The sequence below is a fragment of the Cervus canadensis genome, chromosome 1 (assembly GCF_019320065.1).
Source record: "Cervus canadensis isolate Bull #8, Minnesota chromosome 1, ASM1932006v1, whole genome shotgun sequence".
NCBI lineage: Eukaryota > Metazoa > Chordata > Mammalia > Artiodactyla > Cervidae > Cervus > Cervus canadensis.
The window spans coordinates 13837364-13861052 of NC_057386.1; the positions used below are offsets into that span (position 1 = coordinate 13837364).

Consider the following 23689-nt stretch of genomic DNA (forward strand, 5'->3'; position numbering starts at 1 on the left):
AGTTGTGTCCGACTCTTGGTGACCCCATGGATGTAGCCCACCAGGCTACTCTGTCCAAGGAATTCTCCGGGCAAGAATACTGGAGTGGGTTGCCATTTTCTTCTCCAGGGGAACTTCCCGACCCAGGGATCAAACCTGGGTCTTCTGCATTGCAGACAGATTCTTGACCATCTGAGCCACCAGAAATAATTGGTTTGTTCTAATTAGGATGCAGGAAAGGTCTATACATTGTATTTGGTTGCGTGTCTAAAGTCCCTTTAAAGTATAGGGCATTGACCCCTGCTCACCTTTCTGTTTTGAATTTGCTTATTATAGAAACCAGGTCTGTTAAATACCTGCATCTGAGAACTCTGTATGGTTTGCTTCTAGCCTTGTTTCCCGTCATGCCTGTGTTCCATCATATGCCTGTATTCCATGTTCTGAATTCCTCTTCTTTTCCTGTTCTTCACATTTTCTCATATCTCCCAAATTTTGATGGTACTGTTTCCTGAGACACTATTACAATTACAATATTTCCATCCTAATCTAGTTGCTCTGCCCAGTCTACTAGGCTTTTAAGACAGCTGAAGCATTATCTCCTCTGAGAAGTCATCCCAGACTTTACCAGTTTGAGTTAGGTGCCCCTCTCTAACAGGTAGGGTCCTAATAGAGACAGATAACATTCTCACAAAAGATGAAGGAGAATGTCCTTAAGAGATTACTTAGAATGAATGGGCAGGATTAAAGGAATCCAACTAGGAATGGTGCAGCACCTTGCGACTAGCAGTGATAGGAAGTTGCATCATCTTTGAGCAAGAAAGGGAAAGGGAGAGAGTAGTCATGGGAACCCAGAGAGACCCTTGCTGTTGCTTCTCATTTACTGAACCCACTTTGAAGGTGAAGGGTAAGCGAGGCCAGTTAATATAGTCCATAAATGTCAGCTTCCTAGGATACTATGTGCTAATTAAAGGATGGAGAATGATCTGAAGGAGCAAATAGAAATACACAGAACACCCTTATATTCCTAGAATACGTTAGCATACTCCATTGCATCATTTATTACATTGACTTAAAATTCATTGGTTGTATTGATGTTTTCCTTATAGCACTGTGAACTCCTCTCTGTAGTTATGAACTAGCTCTTACTCGTATTTGCCTACCCACAGTGCTTATTAGATATTTGGTAAGTTTAAAGAAAGCGATGAATAAAATACATAATTTAAAAGATCTGTTCTACATAGTGGTAATGTGTTGTTGATTCTTAGTTCAGAAGAGTAAGTCTATAATTTTTGCTTTGTTTGGCAGTTTTGATGCTTCTGCAGTAATTGACTTACTCATTTTGATTGAAGAAAGGCCAGGGATTAATTTAGGCCATAATAGATAACTTCTGTATTTAGGATTATAACAGAAGACTGATTTGTCTGAGCTCAGTGGCATGGTAAGTGTATTTATGTACTTTCTTTTGCTATAGGAGAATTATGATGCAGGGAAAGAATCTGTAGAGGCTGTAAGACCATAAAATTATATTGATTTCAGGTAGACTATGCCTTACTTATTATTAGACTTTCTCTGGGTTATTACGTAGCTTTTTCAAGTCTCTTAAATGAAAGCTGGTCTCTATATAGAAAGCGCACCCTTGTTGCTAGCCAGATTCTTTCCCTCCCCCCAGTTAGTTGAACCAATTATCATCTATTTGCTGTAAAGGCTTGTTAGAATTGCTGCATAAAAAATTACTCCAAAACTTAAAGGCCTAAAACAAGCAGTAATTTTTTTCTCTCTCGTGATTTCTGTGGGTCACAAGTTTGGAAAGGGCTCTGTTGGGTGGTGTTGGTGCAGGGTCTGTCATGTATTTTATTCAGATGGTGGCTGGCTGGGCATTTATCTCTCTTCAGGTCATCTGCGAGCCTTTCCATGTGGTTTTCAGTGTAACTGCTAACATGACTGGCTCAGGGTACCAGGAGGAATTGTCAGGAAAGAAGGCGGAAAGCTCCATCTTCTTTTCTGACTCAGCCTTAGAAAGTCCTTGTTGCGTTTTATTGGTTACAAGCAAGTTACTTACAAGCTCTGCTAGATTCAAGGGGAAAGAGCATTGACTGTATCTCTTGATGAAAAAAGTAGAAGAAAAGAATTTACAGTCATTTAAAAAGTTATTGTAGGTGACAGTGGTGGCAACCTTTGCTGCTGCTACTTTTGGTTTTTGGATTGGACTCCATGCTCTTTGGTATCCTCAGTTCAGTTCAGTCGCTCAGTCGTGTCCGACTCTTTGTGACCCCATGAATCGCAGCGTGCCAGGCCTCCCTGTCCATCACCAACTCCCGGAGTTTACTCAAACTCATGTCTATCGAGTCGGTGATGCCATCCAGCCATCTCATCCTCTGTCGTCCCCTTCTCCTCCTGCCCCCAATCCCTCCCAGCATCAGGGTTTTTTCCAATGAGTCAACTCTTCGCATGAGGCGGCCAAAGTATTGGAGTTTCAGCTTCAGCATCAGTCCTTCCAGTGAATATCCAGGACTGATCTTCAGGATGGACTGGTTGGATCTCCTTGCAGTCCAAGGGACTCTCAAGAGTCTTCTCCAACACCACAGTTTGAAAAGCATCAATTTTTCGGCGCTCAGCTTTCTTCACAGTCCAACTCTCACATCCATACATGTCTGCTGGAAAAACCATAGCCTTGACTAGATCTGATACTATTTTCCAGCATTTATAATTGATTTATGTTCTGCCTTTGAAGTTTCCAGGAATTTTATTACAGAGAACTTAACAAATGGCATAGAAATTTTCAACAATTTCTAAAAGAGCTAATGATAATTTGCTATGGTAATTTGTTATTAATATCCAAAGGTAAAATTTCTATAAAGGATGCAGATACTCAATGGAAACAGAAGCAGACTGGTGAGAAGAAAGAAGGCAGGCACTACTTGAATAAAATAAATTTATGAAAATATGTGAATTAAATTATTTAATTCTCTGGAATGAGTTTTATATTGAAAAAATATTGTAATTCAGGACTAATAATCAAAGAGTTTTAGTGCTCCCTCATCAGGTCTGCATTGTTTTTCTTTAAACCTTTTATAATCAGTTCTCCATGGAGCAGTTTCATTAAAAAAAATGTAAATTGGATTATTTTACTCTCCTGCTTAAACATTCCAGTGGTTTTCCATTATGCATTGAATGAAATAGACGTTATTTTGCACAAGATCCTGTATAATCTGGCCCTGTCTCTCCTTGGCTCATTATGCTTTAGTGACTTTGTGTTTTGATTTCTTGAAAAGACCAATCTCTTTCCCACCTGAAGCAAACCCCCCCTTTTTTTTTTAGTAATCTTCTTTCTCTAGTTACTTATGATTTTTTTCTGTCAGTTTATTATTTCAGAGAGATTCTAAATACTGTCTAAAGTAATTTCTAAAAAAAACAAACAAAAAAAAAGTAATTTCTACCTTCATTATTCTCTATCACAGTATCCTGTTAACTTCAGAGCACTTGCTATAATTTATTTTCATATTTACTTCTTTTTCATATTTATTCATCTTTAAATATTTATTGTCTTTGTAAAAATGTTAAATTTTAGATTAGTTTTATTTTTTTTTAATTTTAGATTAGTTTTAGATTTACAGAAAAAATTGTGAAGATTTTTCACTTTCTATATATTCCCTATCCAGTTTCTTGTATTACTAAGTAATCTTAAGTTAGTATGTTACATTTGTCACAGTTAATCAATAATGAGACATTATTTGTAACTAAAATTGATAATTTATTTAGATTTCCTTCGGTTTTATCAGTACTGGGTTGGAAGCTTCTGCAGGGCAGAGACTGTGTGTGTTTCATTCAGCTAGAATAATACTAAACACTTAGGAGTTACTCTGTATTTCTTGGAAGACCTACTACCCGAAAGATGTTTTCGAGTTTATAGTCTAACCTCTTTCCCATTTTATGTGAATAACTCGCTCAGGGAAGTCATGTGTGTCTTCTCTAAGTCTATGGCTAGTTGGCAGTACCAAAGTCTCCAGGGTCATACTAGAAACCACATCTTGTGATGTCTAGTTTGCTATATTTAGAGGTGAGTTTACGATCCCCTGGAGAAGGGAAAGGCTGCCCACTTCAGTATTCTGGCCTGGAGAATTCCATGGACTGTATATAGTCCATGGGATCACAAAGAGTCGGACACAATTGAGTGACTTTCACTTACTGTGAAACCAGTGATGCTTAACTTTCAGGATTCTATCCGAGGGCCTGGGAGAGATGCCGGCAGTGAGTTCACATGATCACTTTAAAAAATTGTTTTATTAGTATATATACAGAAAAAGTGCCAAGAATTTTAAGTTTGCAACTTAAGACTTTTCACAAGCCTAACACTCCTATATAAGCAGTGCCCAGATCAAGAAACAGTATTTCCTGTACATTGTCATGTATGAAGTTGTGAAGATATCTTAACCACAAGCAATTAAGATTGCAGTCTCTCTTTACACTGATTTGCCTTCTATCATGCTGCTTTCTCCTTATGTTAGTGGCATTGGAATGGCTGTAGGCAGTTTGGGCATCTGGCTTTGGGGAGACTGACCTGGGGATACATTTAGTTGGGTTTTAGCGGGATATGTTTATGGGTAATCTCTCAGTCTCTTCATGTATAGTCAAGGTATTGCTAGCCAAACTAGTACAAGGTTAGTGTCTAGGAGTACTGCACGTTGTGTTAGCTCATTTGACACTGTGACATAAATGTGCAGTCCTGGAGATGGTGTGGTGACCTGAGTATATCCTGTGGCATCTGGCACCTGAAATACGTAGTTTGTGAAGGAAAAATATGGTTTGATGCCAAAAGGCCAGTTCGTGAAAAATTCTTCTGAATCTTAAAGCTTCATATGAAAAAGAATAGTTAATCGTTTCCCCAAGTTTGGCCACAGTCCTAAAAGTTTACATAACATTACCAATAATGGCCCTGTGCTAAAAGAAACTCAGTTTCTAAGTTTTATAACAGCAAAAAAATGTGCTTAGCTATGCTAGAGACAGGATTGAATTATTTTCCTGTTATCTCTATAGAAAATGACATTATAAAACTCATGGGAAAGTGTGGTATTGGCGTAAGGATTGACATAATAGGTCCATGGATAGAATTGAGAGTCTATAAATAAACATAAATCTGTGGTTGGAGATCAGACTTGTGGTTGCCAAGGCAGGGTGGGGAGGGATAGGGGTGGACTGTGAGTTTAGGGTTGGTAGGTGCAAACTTTTAACATTTAGCGTGGATGAACAGCAAGGTCCTACTGTATAGCACAGGGAACTACATCCGGTCTTTCTGGATAAACCATAATGGAAAAGAATATTAAAAGAATAAATGTGTAAATTTGAGTCAGTTTGCCGTACAGCGGAGGTTGGTACAAGAATGCAAGTCAGCTATACTTCAATAAAAAACACATAAACACAAAATGGGCAAAGGACGTGAATAGACATTTCTCCAAGAAGATAGACCAGTGAACAATAAGCCTGTGGAGAGTTGCTCAATACTGTGAGTCACTAGAGGAGATGCAAATCACAGTGAGATACCATTTCACACCCATTAGGGGGACTGTAATAAAAAGTGGGAAGAGGACAAGCGTTGGCAGGGATTTTCGTACATTGTTGGTGGGAATGTAAAATGGTTCAGCCACTGTGGCAAAATTTTGGCAGTTCCTCAAAAAATTGAACATGGAATTACCATGTGACTCAACAATTCCGTTCCTAGCTGTATAACTAAGAAAATTGAAAGCATGTGTTCACACAAAAACTTGTACACAAATGTTCATTGTAACATTATTCGTAATAGGCAAAGTAGTTGGGTGGGAATAAACCAAATGTTCATTAACTGATGAATAGATAAAATGTGGTATATCTATATAATGGAATATTATTCAGCTCTAAAAGGGAATGAAGCACTGATACATGTGCCACCACGGATGAACCTCAGAGATGATGTGCTGAGTGAAAGAAGCTTAGACACAAAGGGTCACACATTGTATGACTCTGGTTGGAAGATCTGTGAAGGCAGGAAGTGGATGGGTGGTTGCCCGGCGACGGGGGAGGGGAGAATTGGGAGTGGCTTCCCTGGTGTGGGGTTTCCTTCTGGAGTTAGATCTGGGCGGTGGTTGTACAGCATTGGGAACATCGCGCAGTTTAAAATGGTGAATTTTATATTATGTGACAGCTATCTCAAAACAAATTGTAGAAAGTCCCCTGTCACAGGGGAAGAGGTACTCAGTGAGTATGCAGCCAAAAAACTAGGAAAAAAAGATTTTATAGGGTTGTCAGTTAGCAAAAGTATTCTTTTCTGGCTTTTATAATGTTTGATATTTATCAGCTTGTTCAAATTTATGATTTCTCATTCAAAATTGAATACTTTCATACGTAATTTTGTATTCTTACTCTAAAATGGGACCCCCAAACTGTATGAACTCCAGGCTCCACAAAACCTGGATGATCCTGGGATGTATATTAGCATCAAATAAAAGTGATTCAAGTACTGTGCTGTCTTTTTAAGCATGCGGGATTGAACAAACATTTATTTCTGTTCTTTCCCAAACCCCATTCAGTGATAGTAAATGGGTAAAAATAGCATATACACCTATAAGAGCAAAAAAAAAAAAAAAAAAAAACAGAAGGAAGAGGGTTGGAGCAGGTGATTTAGCTGAGAATGTAGAATATAAAGTAGTTGCAGAGGACGTGCCAAATCGTTGCTGTATTCCAGCTACCTTATATCCGAGATCTCATGAAAAGACTCAGGGATTGGAGTCACCAGGTTTCTTTGGGGGGTGCGGATGAGATGTGAGGCTGAAAACGAGAAATGATTTAAAATCTGTCAAAGGTTCTATATTTCTGTACATTATTCCAGGCAAGCTGGTGACTGTTCTTCCTCAATCCTCAGAGAAAGTTAAAGACATTTTATGGAGAAAGTTAACCAGATTGACTCCAAGCGCCAGGGATACCTGGTAGTGTGGAAGATAGGGAGGGGAGAAATGCTCCCCTGAAAATGAGGGGACCAGCAACACTTTTCCCCAGCCTCCCTGTACTGCTCAGCTCCACGAACACTAGCACCCAGTTAAATCTGTTCCCCTTTATGAAGAAGTCTTCTCTGGAAAATATTGGACAGCTCCCGAGAAAGCCCTGATAAATGCTGGTATTCAGTGTCTAATGAAGCAGCTTAGTCTCCCTGCTAGACACCTTCCAGTGAAAGGTACCAGTTGCTTGGTGGGGGAGACGGGCCTCACCACTCCTTAAACTGTCACTTGAATGTGGAAAATTAGAGGGGGCACTGACTCTCAACGGCAGTATCAGAACTGAGAAGACAGTTGAGCAGTGCCTTTGGAATTCTGAGGAAAGAGGACTTCTAGCCTAGAACCATTTGCTCATCAAGTATGAAAGCAGAATAAAGCTGCATGTTGAGGCATGCCAGATCCCCCCCACCCCCCCGCCAATTTTTTCTACTTAACCTTTTTTAGGAAGCTACTGAAGGATATGTCCATCAAAATGAGGGAACATACTATAAAAGAGTGATACGTGGGTGGTTGTATATGCCCTTGCACACAAAGGGGAAGGCAGAGAGAGAAAGGGAAGTCAGTAAACCTGAAGTCCAGGGAAGAAGACTCTGGACGCTATCCAGCATTTGTGTATTTTTTCTTGGAAGAGGGTCTGTGTTGGGACTCTTGTTTATAAACAAAAGCCAAACTTGCAAAAAAAAAAAAAAAGTTGCCAATGACAGACATTATCAATTTTTTTAGTGTTTGACAATTTTGCAGGTTAGAGACATGGCACATTTAAAGAATTTTGAGCTTGATAGTCTTTTGTTAGTCCCATTGATCACTTTTATTTGTCAGATTCTTTTTTCTTTACTTTTGTCAATTACCTTACGGCTTTAATGCTAAAATACTTGCTGATAGAAAACACCCAAGTTTCAGAGCTGGCTGAGAACCAAGCTCTAAAATTACCTTTAACCTGGGATATGTAGACCTTTAAGAAGTTTGTTTAGGTATAAAATAGGCCACAAGGATATTTTGTATAACATGGGGAGTGTAGCCCATATTTTATAATAGCTATAAGTGGAGTTTAACCTTTAAAAATTGTGAATCACTGAACTGTAAACCTGTAACTTACATAACGCTTCCCTGATGATTTAGCTGGTAAAGAATACGCCTGCAATGCAGGAGATACAGGAGACTTGGGTTCAATCCCTGGGTCAGGAAGAGCCCCTGGAGGAGGAAATCGCACCCTACTCCAGTATTCTTGTCTGGGAAATCCCGTGGATATTGGAGCCTGCCGGGATGCAGTGCAAAGAGTTGGACATGACTGAGCATCTGAGTACAGCAACTATACGGCAATAAAAAAAAATGACTAACTTAAAATGAGACATTTCAAATAGTCCTCATCATTATGAAGAATAAAATGTTGTACTTTTGTACTTCTCTGTTTGTAAAGGGAAAAACAGAAAAATAAAAATTCTAGGAACATTTTTAAAAGATTAAAGGGTGCATCTCACATTTTATATTTTTTTGAGGTGGGGCAGTTGTTGAATGAATGTTTAGGGAGACAACTTGGGTTGTTTAATTTACTGTGTTGAATTTTTTCTGGAATGTAAATCTCCTTTTCTGTCCTGGTTAGTACTATCTTAATGATTGTTTCGGAGTCTTGTATTCTTGTAGTTTGAATTTCAGTTTAAATGCATTTTAGCATTGAAGCCTTAAATAAGTGTAGGGTAGAACACACATTCCTAAGTGTGTGTTAGTCTCTCAGTCCTCTCCGACTCTTTTCGACCCCAGGCAAGAAGTGGGTAGCCTATATAGTCTGTGGGGTTACAAATAGTTGGACTTAGCTGAGCAACTAACACATTCCTAAGTTTTAGTTGATTTTGGAAATAAAACTTAAGGACTAGTGTATCTTTCTGTGACTTCTCTCTTGAGCAACTACTGAGTTTTAGGCTATATTTTGTCTCTTACTAGGCTGAAACCCCCTTGGGGGCAGGGACTTACTTTGTATAATCTGCATCAAGCATAAAAGGAGAAATCTAAGCTTATTTATTAAATAATCAGTCCTCAGTTTAAGTCCATTAGGATGTATTGTTAAGGTTGAGATTATTGTCAGTTTGTAACATTGTTTAAGAAAAACTGATTATAAAATAATACAGAAACATTTTAGAAATTTAGAAAATCACTGTTTAGAAAAATAAATCATTACTCACATTACCTTACATTTTGGAATTATATTGAAACATTTTCTTTTTTTAATAGTATGTGGCCCAGAAATGTGTTTTAGTGGGAATGTTACTTTCTTTTTCCAAAATTTAAAAAAAAAGTATTAAAAAAAATTATATTGACACGCAGTCAAGGACTTTCTTTGCCCTTTTTCTCTATTTAAAGGTTTCAAACTTTGCTACACAGTAAGGAGGAGAAAGATGAGCGTTGCCTTGGGGTAGTTCTTTGGCTTGAACCTTGAAGAAGCAAGACTCAGGAGGCGGGAGTTCCTTGGTGGTCTGGTGGTGGTGGTGCTCTCCCTGCAGTGGCTGGGTCCCGTGCCTGCTCAGTCAGCAGAGATCCCGTAAGCTCTGCTGTGAGGCCGAAATTTGGAGGGGGGGAAAGAAAAAGGCTTAAGATTTGGTCTGATACTGTGATTGATTTTGAGGTGTCTTGAAGAAACAGGTTGTTACTCAGTTTTTTTTTTTTTTAATCTCTTATGCATGATTTTTAGAAGTTGAAAACATTGAGTAAGCTAAATGTATATGTATGGCAAATTGTACAAAAGACTACAGGGAAATGATTAATTTCCATCTACTCCCTAAACAGTTTCTTTTTTAAAAAAATGAACTATAGTTGATTTACAATGTTGTGTTAGTTTCAGGTGTAGAGCAGAGTGATTCAGTTTTATATATTATGTACATACACACACACACTTTTCCAGATTCTTTCCATCTAGGTTATTATAAGATACTGACTATAGCTGCTTTTGCTATGCAACAGGTCCTTGTTGCTTATCTGTTTTATATGTAGTAGTGTGTATCTGTTAATTCCAAGCTCCTCATTTATCCTTTTCTCCCCTTTCTCTTCGTTAACCATGAGTTTGTTTTCTGTGTCTGTGAGTCTGTTTCTGTTTTGTTTCTGGCTGTGTTATGTGACTTGTGGGAATCTTAGTTCCCCAAGAAGGGATCAAACGCAGGCCGGGCAGTGAAAGCAGCGAATCTGGACTGCCAGGGAATTCCCTGTCTCTGTTCTGTAAATAAGTTCATTTGAATCATTTACGATTCCACACATACTTGATATATGATATTTGTCTTTCTCTGATTTACTCCACTTAGTATGATCATCAAAAGTTCATCCACATTGCTGCAAATGAATCTTTCGTTCTTCTCTTACAGCTGAGCAGTGTCACGCTGTGTCTGTGCCACGTCGTCTTTGTCCAGTCCGCTCTCAGTGGGCATTTCGGTGCTTCTGTGTTTCGGTTATTGTAAATAGTGCTGCTGTGAACATGTTTCTTTTTGAATTAGTTTCTTTTCCTTTCTGGATGTATGCCAGAGTGGGATTGCTGGAATAGATGGTAACTCTTGTTTTCAGTTTTTTAAGGAATCTCCCTGTGTGTCTGCCCAGCTGTGTCCGACTCTCTGTGACCCCATGGGCGGTAGCCTGCCAGGCTCCTCCGTATCCACGGGGTTTATCGTACGGGAATACCGGAGTGGGTTGCCTTGTCCTTCCCCAGGGGATCTTCCTGGTCCAGGGATTGAACCTGTGTGTGCTGGATTGGCAGGTGGATTCCTTACTGCTGAGCACCAGGGACGCCAGTACAGTGGGGTCGGGAGGGGAAGAAAGGAGCACCTGAGGTGCGAGTGTACAGTGACTTAAGTAACAGGCTAAGGAGTCTGGATTTTATCCCATAGGGAGTCGGATAGACAGTTTTAATGTTTACTACATAGGTAGTAAACATTTTTAAATAAGAAATTTTAGATTTACAGTAAGTTCCCTACATGCAAATCTTCAAGTTGTGAACTTTCAAAGATGCAAACGTGCATTCCCTCAGTGTCAGGTGTGAGTGAAGTTGCAGCTTCTCCTCCGTCCCCTGTGGCTGACGGTCCTTCAGCTCTGCTCTCTCCCCTTTCCTTTCCCTCCTCCAGTCCGTAACTCTTCTTGCCTGTTCACTCGATGTCAGTCCCTGTATGCCTGCTGTTGCACTCTACTATAGTTTTCTAAGATTAAAAATGTTTTATGTTTTTATGTATCATTTGTGTGAAAAGTATTATAAACCTATATACTATATAGCTAGTTGTGTTAGTTGGGTACTTTAGACTTAAGAACAGGCTAACTTTAGACATAAGAATAAATTGGACTTATAAATGCATTCTCAGAACAGAACTTATTTGTATTTAGGAAACTTCCTGTATAGTTAATTCCCCATTTCTCCCAGCCCTCATTCTGAAGCCCCTCTTTTTCTTTGAAATCTCTCAACCTATCCTTCCTTTCCCATTCTTACTCATTCCACTACCATAATCCAGTCCTTATTACGTCAGACTGAGATGGTTGCTGTAGTTAACAAATGGTTTCTCTGCTTTGAGACTTTTGTCCTGCAGCTAATTCTGGATATCACTATCAGGTTAATCTTACCTAGAGCTTCACTTTGATCAGGTCTTTCTCCTGCTCAGAAACCTTTAGTATCTCCTTTTTGTTGACAGGATAAGATCCAGACTTCTTAGCTTGTCATTCAAGCCATTCCAATAATTAATCCAGTCTGCCTTTTAAGTCTTAGTCTTTTCCCTTGGTTCTGGAGAACTTCTTTAAAACATCTAAAAAAGATGTTCTTTTTTATTCTCTCATATAGCTTGCCCCTTTCATTTTAAAATTTCATCTTTGTTTCTTCCTCCTGGGTTATCTGTTCTCTAGTGTCATCTCTATTGGTTAAAAACCATACCCAGCCTAGAGTTCAGTTAAAGTTATACCTCCCTTGTAGAGCTTCTTCAAATTAGAAGCTAGTTTGAGTTTTTTCCTCTGGAATCTCAGAACTCTTTGTATTTAAGGCACTTAACGCGTTCTGTTGTGCCTGTTTGTCTTAACTGCCTTGCTGGATGATATAACATAGTTACGGTGTTTATTGTCTACACATAGTGCCTTCATTGGAGAAAGAAATGGCAACCCACTCCAGTATTCTTGCCTGGGAAATCCCATGGACAGAGGAGCCTGGCAGGCTATAGTCTGTGGGGGTCGCAAAGAGTTGGACACGACTGAGTGACTAACACAGTGCCTTCATATACATGTGTGCTTGACAAATACTTGTTCTGTTAATTGAACTCTATTTTGGGACTGTCTTTTGTGCTGGCTACAAATGTTTTGGTAGTTTTGAACTAATTGTTCAGCATCAATTTGATAGTAGTTGTTTTATGTTTCTCAGTCCCGGCTTCCCATCTAGACTATGAAATTCTTCAGGGCAGGAAAGATGTCTAATCTGTACTTTAGAATTCTTCCATAATGCTTTTCATTTTTAAAAATAGTGCTGAGATGCTTTAGTCTAGTGTGACAATTGATTTTTGGACTTAAATCTTTTTTAGTAACTGGAAAAGTTTTAACATGTTTCTCAGAACCCTAAAAATGTATACTTCTGTATGAAATAGAAGCACACATATGGAATTTCATAGCTGTAGGTTAGGTTATATTGTAAGGAAACAGAAGTTCAAATAGCCCCTCCCTTTTGGGGCTACAAAAGCAGTATGATACCCCTTTCTATAATGAGTATTTTTCTCTGTTCAGATAATCTATAAAGGTTATCTATTTGAAATACTTTTATGAGTACTTTTTTCTGTGTTTGAAATTTCAATTTGAGGGATAGTTTTATGACAGCTCTGTGTTTATAGCTTGTTATAATGTTTCCTTTATAGTTGCCAACTAGTATAGTTAATATTGGAGTAGGAAGTGGCAAGCCACTCTAGTACTCTTACTTGGAAAATCCCATGGACAGAGGAGCCTGGAGGGCTGTAGTCCATGGGGTCATAGAAGAGTCGGACACAACTAAGCGCGCACGCACACACACAGACACACACACACAGTTAATATGTATTTTTTGAGGGGATGTGTGTATGTGTTTGAGAATTATGTTTATATACTAACGGCAATTGAGTTTAATAATACTGTATATTCTTGAGGCTTTGTTTTGCCTAGTAATATTTTTCTTAAAATCACAGAAAAATCAGTAGCTTCCATTTTGCAGTATTATGTTAATCACCTTGGAGTTTTTGAACATTAGATACATATGTAATATAAAAACAAACACGCTAAGGACCTGTGGCAAAAATATACTTAGATTTTGTGCCTGTCTGGTTTTATAACAAATGTTAAGTTGAATCAAATTGCAGATACTGTCTGCTTTTGAAGTAGAAGTTGGCAGCTTGTGTTCAGAGGCTTTTAAACAAGACAGCAGAATGAGAAAGTATTTATTACTTAAATATAATAATTTAGATTAACTCTTGGCGGTTTTATTTTTAAAAACTGCAACTATGTTCTCTACTTTATAATGCAAATTTGTGAAGTATAAATTATTTAAAAATACGGAAAGTAGTATATGTTAAATGATTTAATTATCATTGTTTTTCAGTTACACAAGTCTACATACTCATTGTAAAATTTCAAACAGTAGAGAAATATATGGAGTAAGAAGTGTAGGTTCCTCCTAGTAGTAGCTAATCTTACTGTCTTCCCAGAAATAACTACTGTTCATATAGTTCAGTGTATGTATAACTTTTCTAGATTTGCTCTGTGCATTTGGCTTATACACACTCACATAATATATTTTTCTTAATAAAACATGGAAATAGAATCATACTCTACCAAGTGTCCAGTGACTTGCGTTTTTCACTTAATTTGTCTTGAAGGTATTCTTTTTTAACCATAGAATAGATAAAATAGCTTCCCTGGTGGCTCAGATGGTTAAGAACCTGCCTGTAGTGCAGGAGACCTGGGTTCAATCCCTGGATCAGGAAGATCCTCTGTAGAAGGGAACAGCTACCCACTCCAGTATTCTGGCCTGGAGAATTCCATGGACAGAGGAGCCTGGTGGGCTACAGTCCATGGGGTTGCAAAGAGTTGGGCATGACTGAGCAACTAACACTTTTACTTTCAGATAGAATAGATAATCTAAAATACTAGGCAGTAATTAAAAGTAGAGGGTGCTTATTTTCTATTGCTGAATATTTAGGTTGTTTATTTTTAATTGTTACAAATAGTTACCCAGTGAACATTTTTGTGTGTGCATTTTTTTGCAAGGGGCATATCAGGCAGCTTGTGGTATCTTAGTTTCCCAACCAGTGATGGAACCTGGGCTCTTGGCAGTGAAAACCTGGAGTCCTAACCCCTAGACCACTGGGGCATTCCCTTGTGTGTTCATCTTTTGGTTCATGTTTTAGTATTTCAACAGAATATATTCCTGGAATTGCTGAGTTAGGATAATTGGATTTTGACTGTTGTCAGATACTGCAAAATTGCTTTCCAGAAAGGAGGAATTAATTTACATTCATAGCCATGAATAGTTTAAAAAAAAAGTCTATTTCTTTATACCCTGAAAATTCTGAGTTTTAACAGATCTTTAAAATTTTTGCCAATTCAGTGGCTTAAAAATACTACCATAATGTTTGTTTCAAGTTTAATCTCTTTGATTCATAGTGTCGTAGTCATATTTTCATATTCTTATTTGCCATTTTAACTTCTGTGAATTCCATGTTTATATTGTTTTAACCATTTTTCTATTCTGTCTGAAATTTTTCTACTTGGTTTGTAGAAGTTCTTTATATGTTCTGGATATTAGTTTTCTGTTCTATATTTTTTTCTGTCATTTCTCTTTTGACTTTGTTTTGTGGTAACCTTTGCCATACAAAAGTTTTTAAATAGTAAAATTGTTGTGATGAGATTCAAATTTAATACTACATAAAGATCAAACCTAGCATTATGGAACTGACATAATGAATTATTATACTAGGTTTTAACTTTTTAAGAAAATTTTGATGAATCTTCACTGATTGTAATTTTGTTTCATTTTCTTGCTGTTACTATGCCATAGACTGATTGATTGATTGTCACACTGATTGATAGTGGCTTTGGGATCTTAGATCCCCGACCAGAGACTGAACCCAGGCATGGACTTTAAAAATCATCCTTCTAAGTATAAAATTGCATACAGACCTCCTTTTGTTCCTAATTTTAAATTATAAGGACAGTAATTTAAATATTTGGATTATTTTTAATGATATTGAAATGATCCAGCTTTTAGAGGGCAGTAATTTCTATCTGTATAGCTTTTTTTTTTTTTAAAGTTTTCCCACAGAGTTGATTCCATTTATAATGGATGCATTTTTCTGAGAAAAGAAAGCCTAGAAAACCTATTTCTGTGGTAAAACATGAAAAAGAAAGTGACGTCTCAGAGCATTTTGGATTGAAGGCTCTTTTTTTAAAAAATTTGTTTTTTATTGAAGTATAGTTAGTTTACAGTATTTCTCATGTACATCTTTTCTGTTTTAATGTGCATATCATTATGCACTTGAACAGAGGTTTCTACACATACACAGACATAACTTGTGTCTCTTCAACAGTTTTGACCATTTTTTTGTGAAGGTATGCTGGGGGAAATTCTGTCCTTAAATAAATGGTTAATAACTAATTCTAGTCATGTTTAACCCTTCTCAAAATATGAAATAATTAGAACTAAAAAAGAAACAAATTCATTTTGACCATTTAGATTTTTCCCAAGACTATCTAGAAGGATGGCCATTTTTGGTGTTAAACAGACCAAGCTGCAAATCCAGGAGATGCAAGAGATACTGGTTTGATCCCTTCGTCGGGAAGATCTGTTGGAGAAGGAAATGGCAACCCACTCCAGTATTCTTAACCTGGAAAATTCCATGGACAGAGGAGCCTGGTGGGCTACAGTCCATGGGGTTGCAGAGTTGGACATGACTAAAAACACACACACACACACAAAACACACTCACTCACTCACTCTCCCCTTTCTCCCTGCAGTGGCTGACTCTGTACTCCGGTGCAGGGGGCCTGGGTTCCATCCCTGGTCAGGGAACTAGATTCCATGTTCCACAACTAAGATCCAGCATGCATGCTCAGTTGTGTCAGTCATTTCCTACTCTTTGCAGCCCATGGACTCTAGCTTACTAGGCTCTTCTGTCCTTGGGATTCTCCAGACAGGAATACTGGAGTGGGTTGCCATGCCCTTCCTTCTCCAAGGGATCTTCCTGATCAGGGGTGGAACCTACGTCTCTGGCATTGCAGGCAGATTCTTTACCGATGAGCCACCGGGGAAGCCCCTAAGGCCCAGCACAGCCAAATAAATAAATAAATATGTTTAAAATAAAGAAAGACCTAGCTGCAGATAATCTGAGAGTTACTTTAGAGTTCACTTTGAAAATTAGTTATACTTCCTTGACAGAAAAGATTTTACATGATATTTACCAGGAATTGGTGCATTTGCAGTTATCTTTTGATCTTGAGACACATTATCCTCATTGCCTGTGGATGGATATTCATTAATTCATTCTACTGCTATTAATTCTATTCACAGTCGAGGCTCTGAATTTGGTGTTGTGCCAATATGAATGGATGGAAAGATGAATGAGGCAGTCTCTCCTCTTATGGAGATCAGTTGATAACTGCAGTGGTAAAAAATAATGTAAAACAAATGTTTCATTGGTATATGTTCTGTAAAGGGATATATATCAATTATATCATGGGTAAAATAGTGAAGTAATTGGGTCTGTTTTTGCATTTTCTGTTCTTTACCATCAGTCTGTCTATTAATGCACCAAAACTCATGTCTGTTTATGTGTTAGTGGTTTTAAATGTAGAGTTTTTGTAGTTTGTTTCGGTATCTGGTAGATCTAGGCTTCTCCTTTCCTCCATAGCTTTTCTTCTCCTTGATATTCTTTTGTGATATTTTCACCTATCCTGGGGTACCAATTTTTCTAGAAGATGATTGTTAGTATTTTTATTGGAGTTTCATTAAATTAATAAATTAACAGATTTGTGAAGTAAGATAGAGAGGGAGGAATATCATACGACATCCCTTTTGCTGCTAAGTCACTTCAGTCCCTTTTAGGTGGAATCTAAAAAATGATATCCAAAGGAATTTACAAAACAGATTCATTTATTTGGCAGATGAACTTATGGTTGCAGAGGGGGAAGGGTTAGTTAGGGAGTCTGGGATGGACTTGTACACTCTGCTGTATTTAAAACTTAAGTTTTGTGTTGTATGAAAGGAGAGAAAGTTAGCACTCCCCTTAACAAGGATGGAAGAGGCTCTCGGGCCTGACAGCACGCATACGGTTAAGGCATTGCCACCTACTTCGTGGCATCTAACCACTGTTTTTTAAAGTTTTTTGCCAACTTAAAAAAAATTTAAGTTTTTCATATTTGGCCAGTGAAGCGTTTTTATGATGGCTGCTTTAAATCCTTGTCAGAGAATTCTAACATCAGTGTCATCTTGGTGTTGATGTCTTCTGATTTTTTTTTTCTTGTTTAGTTTGAAATGTTCCTGATGTTTTGTGTGACGAAGGATTTTTTAAAATTAAAACCTGGATGTTTTGGGCGAAAAAAAAAGAACAGGGGATTTAATTTTATTTTATTGATTACACATAATTGTGACCACAGAGTGTTCTTACTGTTTCTACTTTACAAAACTTTATGATTATTTGGCAGGGTGGGAGCTCCTAATATGTACAAGAATTAAGAAATTCTTTACCTGAATCATCTCATTTAATTTTCAAAGTAATTCTGTGAAGTGGGTGGGTACAAATACTGTCATCATATTATCATCAGAAAACACTGATCTCAGAGAGGTGAATTAATTGTCCAAGCGTTCAAAGCTAGCAAGTATGGGGGAGCTTGAATCTGAACAAGATGTGTTTTACTTTCCTGTCTGTGTTGTGTTACACTGTCTTCCTGAATTGTTCAGATCTCTTGACAGAGCGCTCTGGAGGTATTTGAACAGGGTTTTTTTGTTTGTTTTTGTTTTTCTCCTAAGCAGTTCCTTTTTGTCTCACTTTTCCCTTCAGCTTAAAAAAAAAAAGGAAGACAGAAGTATTTGTAACTTCCTTTAGAACCAGGTTTTGGGTCAAATAGGCTGTGTTTTGAATTAAGAGAAGTTTGGTTTTTTCCTGCACATCTCTCTTTTCAACAGCTGACTGAGTGTAAGTCGATTGGAGACTCGTTTCATTTATTTGGCAGATGTTCCCCGGGAGGGTTGATGTTAAAAGAGTGTGGGGGCATGGTGAACTATTAACCATGTGGCGTGGGTTACACAGGGTACTTTGGCCATTCTACCTTCAGACATCTGATCTAATGAGGAAATTTGTGATTAATGTGCCAAAACTTAATCAAGTCAAAACTTAGGGAAATTGAAAGTGTTGCCTTTCCCCCCTTTTTAAACACAGGCTTAGGGTGGTTAATAGATGAGAGGCCTATATTAATAAAGTACAGCTTCACTGGTGATCTTCTCTAAACCTTAATTTTATTCTGTAGAATGAGAATAGTATTATTAATCCAGAAAATTTAGTGAACTAATCCATATAAAGTGCTTAGCAGAGTAAAAGAGTAAGCACTCAGTGAATATTACTATTGTGTGAATACTTGTTTACATCCAATAAACATGGTGTTAAAATGAGAAATGAATTCAGAAGTAGAATGTAGGGCCTTATCACATTTCTCTGGTGGTTTTTTTTTGGAGGGCATCAGTTGAAATTTTTTTTTTTTTAATTTAAAGAGTATATCATAGAAGCTTGGGCTCCTCAGTCAAGACCAGTTAATTATCTTTCCGGGTTGTGGAACTTTGCCCTCCAGCCCTTTTCTCTTTCTTTGAGAATTTAAGTATCCATGTGTACCTCTCATATTAAAAAGTCCTTCTGCAGTCCATATCGTTTAGCTCCTGTAGGTTTTCAAGTTCAACTTTTAGAATAAGAGCTGTCCACTCATTTCTGTCCATGTTTCTCACCTTTCATTTATGTGCTAATCCAGCTTTTGCCTAGTACTCTTCCAAAACTTTTTGGTGAAGATAATGGTGCCCTAATTGATAAAATGAATGGAGACTTTTCTGTCTTACCTTTCTTGCCTTCAGCACTTAACTAGTAATTTCTTATTTAAGGACATCCTAGAATTGGTTGAGTGCTGGCCTTGGGATGTTTTAAGTTCTCCCCCAAAGCAGTGTGTTCTTATCTTTATCAGTTTAGCAGAGGCAAACTCTGGGTAGTTCTTATAGCTTTCCAAAGACAATTTAAAAAACCGATTTGGGCTAAATTTATTTCTACTCTGGCTGGACTATCACCCATTTTCTCTCTGGTGATGGTTGTCCTAGAGCCTTTAAATATAAATTTTTAGCTCTGACAGTATTAACAGACACTTCTGCACTACCGCTTACACCAACCTGTTACACCAGTTTGGGTGTGGTGATAACTAATTTTTTGTGTCTTGGTAGATTGGTTCTTTGCACACTTGCAGAGTAACAGGTTTCCTTTCTTCTGTGGCATTTAATTTTAATGATATTGTATATTTTTAGAAATTCCCAGTTGACTGATAATCTCTCAGATGAAGTGATGTTCTACTTGGTGCAGACATGAAGACTCCTCCTAAAACAAAACACTCTTTTAGGATCTTTGCTAATCACTTAGTCTGCATTAACTTTATATTCATCACCTAGAGGCAAAAGCAGGTGATTATTCCCTCCAGTCACCTCAAGTGACTAGTCTTTCCTGTCATTCATTGTCTCCTTTGGTAAAACCTCCCTGTTAACTGAGGTCAGATTTACAGCTAATCTTCATATTATGAGAGCATTTCCGGGTCCAAACTATATATAGTTGAAAGACAGGTTTTAGGTTGGTACAAAAGTAATTGTGGTTTTTGGGCCTTGAATTTTTAATTATTTATAACTAGGCTCAAACACATCTTTATTAGTCAAAATAGGAACCATTACAATCAACACATTTTTGCCAATGAGAAATAAGTTTGTTTATTCTTGTAGCATAAAAATCTGTGTTTCAGGATTTGACGAATTCTTGGAAAGCATTTTTTGCATCCTGCTGGTTATGGAAGCATTTTTCTCTGCAAAAAGTTGTTGAGATGCTTGAAGACATCTGTTACCAACCTCTCTCACCTGGTGAGAGGTCAGGTGAACATGGCAGATGAGGCAGAACTTTGTAGCTCAATTCGTTCAACTTTTGAAGCATTGGTGTGCGATGTGCAGTCGGGTTTTGTTATGGAGAAGAATTGGGCCCTTTCTGTTGACCAGTGCTGGCTGCAGGTGTTGGCAGTTTTCATCGATTTGCTGAGTATACTTCTCTGATGTAATGGTTTCGCCACAATTCAGAAAGCTATAGTGGATCAGATGGGCAGCAGACTACCAGTGACCATGACTTTTTTTTTTTTGGTGCAAGTTTGGCTTTGGGAAGTGCTTTGGAACTTCTTCTTGGTCTAGCCACTGAGCTGGCCATCGCCGTTGTCATATACAATGCATTTTTTTGTCGTATGTCACAATCTGATTGAGAAATGGCTCACTGTTGTGTAGAATAAGAGAAGACAACACTTCAGAATGAGGACTTTTTTGATTTCCGGTCAGCTTATGAGACACCCACTTATCAAGCCTTTTCACCTTTCCAGTTTGCTTCAAACACCAAATGACCATAGACTGGTCAACGTTGAGTTCTTTGGCAACTTCTTTTGTAGTTGTAAGAGGATCAGTAAGAGGACCAGTGATGGCTGTCAGTTGATCACTGTCAACTTCTGATGTCTGTCACTGCACTCTTCATCTTCAAGACTGTCTCCTTTGCAAAACTTGTTGAACTGTAACTGGGAAGGGTTGATTTTGACTCCATGCTACGACTTTAATCCTTTTGCCATTTTTGTTATTATAGTCATACATGAAGTCCTGCCTCAGAGAACCCTGCCCTCTCTGCCTGACCCTTAAACTAAAGTGCCTTTGCTTAGCTCATAGAGAGACATTCTGACCCTGCTCACATGTGAATGACTGTAAGGAAAAGAAACTAACACATCTTCTTCCTTGAGGCTTGCCATTCTAGTAGATATTTGCAAAAATTAAATGGTCTTTTTATTTTGTTTCCTTACCTCCTCCCCATCTCTGATCCATGAAAGAACCTGACATCCAGGCCCTGACAAGATGGTTATTTTGAGAAGTTAGTCTGCCATCTTCTCGGTCAGCTGCCTTCCTGAATAAAGTAATATTCTTTGCTTCAACACCTCATCTCTTGGATTCATTGGCCTATTGTGCGGCAAGCAGAGTGAGCTTGAACTGGGTAGCAGAACTACCACTGCACTGTATGTTCATTAGCAGTTCCTGGGCCAGTGCATTTTAATATTGCAAGTTGTCTCCACTGCTTTATGACCCGTTTTGAACTTGAATAAGAAATAACTTGAATTTACTTTTTGTCTAACATCATTTCTATAGTCTAAAATAAATATAAAATAGATAGCAAGTAATAAGTCATTAGCAAAAAAAAAAAAAAAGCAAGAAATGCACATTACTATGAATGTGTAAGTGCGCATGCGCCGCACCGGAAGCATTCCGACGTTATTACTGGGTGCCTCTGCGCGCGCGGGAAGATGGCTGAGCAAGTGATCAAGTCGGTGCTGTTCGTGTGTCTGGGTAACATCTGTCGATCACCCATCGCAGAAGCGGTTTTCAGGAAACTTGTAACTGATCAAAGCATTTCAGATAATTGGGTCATTGACAGTGGCGCTGTTTCTGACTGGAACGTGGGCCGGTCACCAGATCCAAGAGCTGTGAGCTGCCTAAGAAATCATGGCATTAACACAGCCCATGAAGCAAGACAGGTTACCAAAGAAGACTTTGCCACTTTTCATTATATACTATGTATGGATGAGAGCAATCTGAGAGATCTGAATAGAAAAAGTAATCAAGTTAAAAACTGCAGAGCGAAAATCGAACTACTCGGGAGCTATGATCCACAAAAACAACTTATCATTGAAGATCCCTATTATGGCAACGATGCGGACTTTGGGACCGTCTACCAGCAGTGTGTGAGGTGCTGCAGGGCCTTCCTGGAGAAGGTCCGCTGACCCAGCCATCCTGCTGTGGCCCAGGCTCGTCCCCCCAGGCCGTGTGTCAGGTGTCAACAGTGTCACCTCCCGAGCCAAGGCCGCAGCCCTCCCTTTAGCTGATTCGCTGTTTCTCACCTGACAAAATAATTGTAGATGGAAATCAGTCTTTGTGTTTGGCAAAAGAGTAAATAAAAAATCTTTGATTCAAAATAAAATAAAATGAATGTGTAACATAACCACATGTATTTAAGAATGTATTGTAATATCAAATGGCAAATTTCAGCAGTGCAAAAATTTGTAGTATGTTTGCACCAACCTAATAATTTCATGTCTCTCAGCTTGACACTTTGTATACAGTATGAAATAGCTCCTTCCAAATATCTTTTGTGACTTCTCAGGTCATTCTTCTGAACCTAACTGACACTTGAGGTTAATGTCTTCATAAGTTTTCTCTCCATTTTCTCCTAAGCTTCAGCTTTTACTTTCTCTGCTTAGTAGCCTAGGTTTCTGGATATATATTTTTCTTGCCATCAAGTCACCAAATTAATTTCCTATAGATTTTAGGTCAAAACTCTTATCTCAAGACAACCTTCTATGGTAGGTGTTCTAAGCTTTTCCTGTAGATCTCTGAATAGGCTTTCTTTGGTATTGGATAGTTGTTGTTCAGTCATGTCCAACTCTTTGAGACCTCATAGACTGTAGCACATCAGGCTCCCTTGTCCTCCACTATCTCCCAGAGTTGGCTGAATAGTTTATTTGTGATTGTTTTTCCTCGCCTCTGTTCTTGTAGTTTTTTTTTTTTTCCCTTCTTTTTTTTTTTTTGCTTTCAGTCTCATTTGCCTATGTTGTTCTTAAAATTTTTAGTAAGCTGCTCTTCATCTCAGCCTCTCTTTTTTTTTTTTCTGGCTGCAGCTTGCAAGATCTTAGTTCCCTGACCTGGGATCAAACCTGGGCCACTGCTGCAAAAGCACCAAGTCTTAACCACTAGACTGCCAGGGAGTTCCCTCAGCTGCTTTTCTGAAAACTAACTTATCTGTCATTCTCTCTAGCCTTTCTTTTTACTGCAGTGTTACTAAAAAAGTCATCTTCAAGATACTGACCCAGAACATCAGTCCCGGTCTTCCAAGATTATTTCCCAGGACTTCCCTGGAAATACCATCTCTTTAGAAACTCGTGTCTTACCCTGGTGTGATTGCCCCTTGAATTCCAGTGCAATGATAATTGCTCTAACTGGCCTTAAGGAGTCTTAAATACTCTTTACAATTTATAATCATGTTTTGGGGAGGGATGAAGTAGCCACAGTAGATGAGGAGTTACTTTCTCTTTAGATTTTACCCATAAGTTAACAGCAAAATGTAGTGGAAAGAGTATGGATTTTTGTAGTGAGAAAGAATTGAATTTTAAATCTTCCTTTTCCACTCTGTTGTTTTGAGACCCTGAGTCTCCGTTTCATCAGTAAAATTATATCCACTTCATGCAGTTGTGGGCTTCCCTGGTGGCTCAGAGGTTAAAGCGTCTGCCTCCAATGAGGGAGACCCGGGTTCGATTCCTGGGTCAGGAAGATCCCCTGGAGAAGAAAATGGCAACCCACTCCAGTATTCTTGCCTGGAGAATCCCATGGACAGAGGAGCCTGGTAGGCTAAAGTCCACAGGGTCAC

At 38.3% G+C, this 23689-nt stretch overlaps 2 protein-coding genes and 1 non-coding gene across 3 annotated transcripts in view; all 3 read left to right on the top strand.

The window, feature by feature from the left end:
• SMURF2 (SMAD specific E3 ubiquitin protein ligase 2) overlaps positions 1–23689 on the top strand; it is a 114096-nt gene that overhangs the window by 15009 nt on the left and 75398 nt on the right. The gene's annotated exons all lie outside the window — the stretch shown is intronic.
• On the top strand, positions 17211–17336 carry LOC122425712. Its single transcript, XR_006264978.1, has one exon. It is a non-coding gene; the product is annotated as a U6atac minor spliceosomal RNA (small nuclear RNA).
• Positions 21433–23610, top strand: LOC122439435 (low molecular weight phosphotyrosine protein phosphatase-like). The gene has a single exon (XM_043464473.1). It carries the CDS (start codon positions 21573–21575, stop codon positions 22047–22049), a length of 477 nt encoding a protein of 158 aa, XP_043320408.1. The 5' UTR covers positions 21433–21572; the 3' UTR covers positions 22050–23610.

Excerpts from the sequence above, each read along its gene's own strand:
- LOC122439435 (XM_043464473.1), top strand. The coding sequence starts at position 21,573 with ATGGCTGAGCAAGTGATCAAGTCGGTGCTGTTCGTGTGTCTGGGTAAC.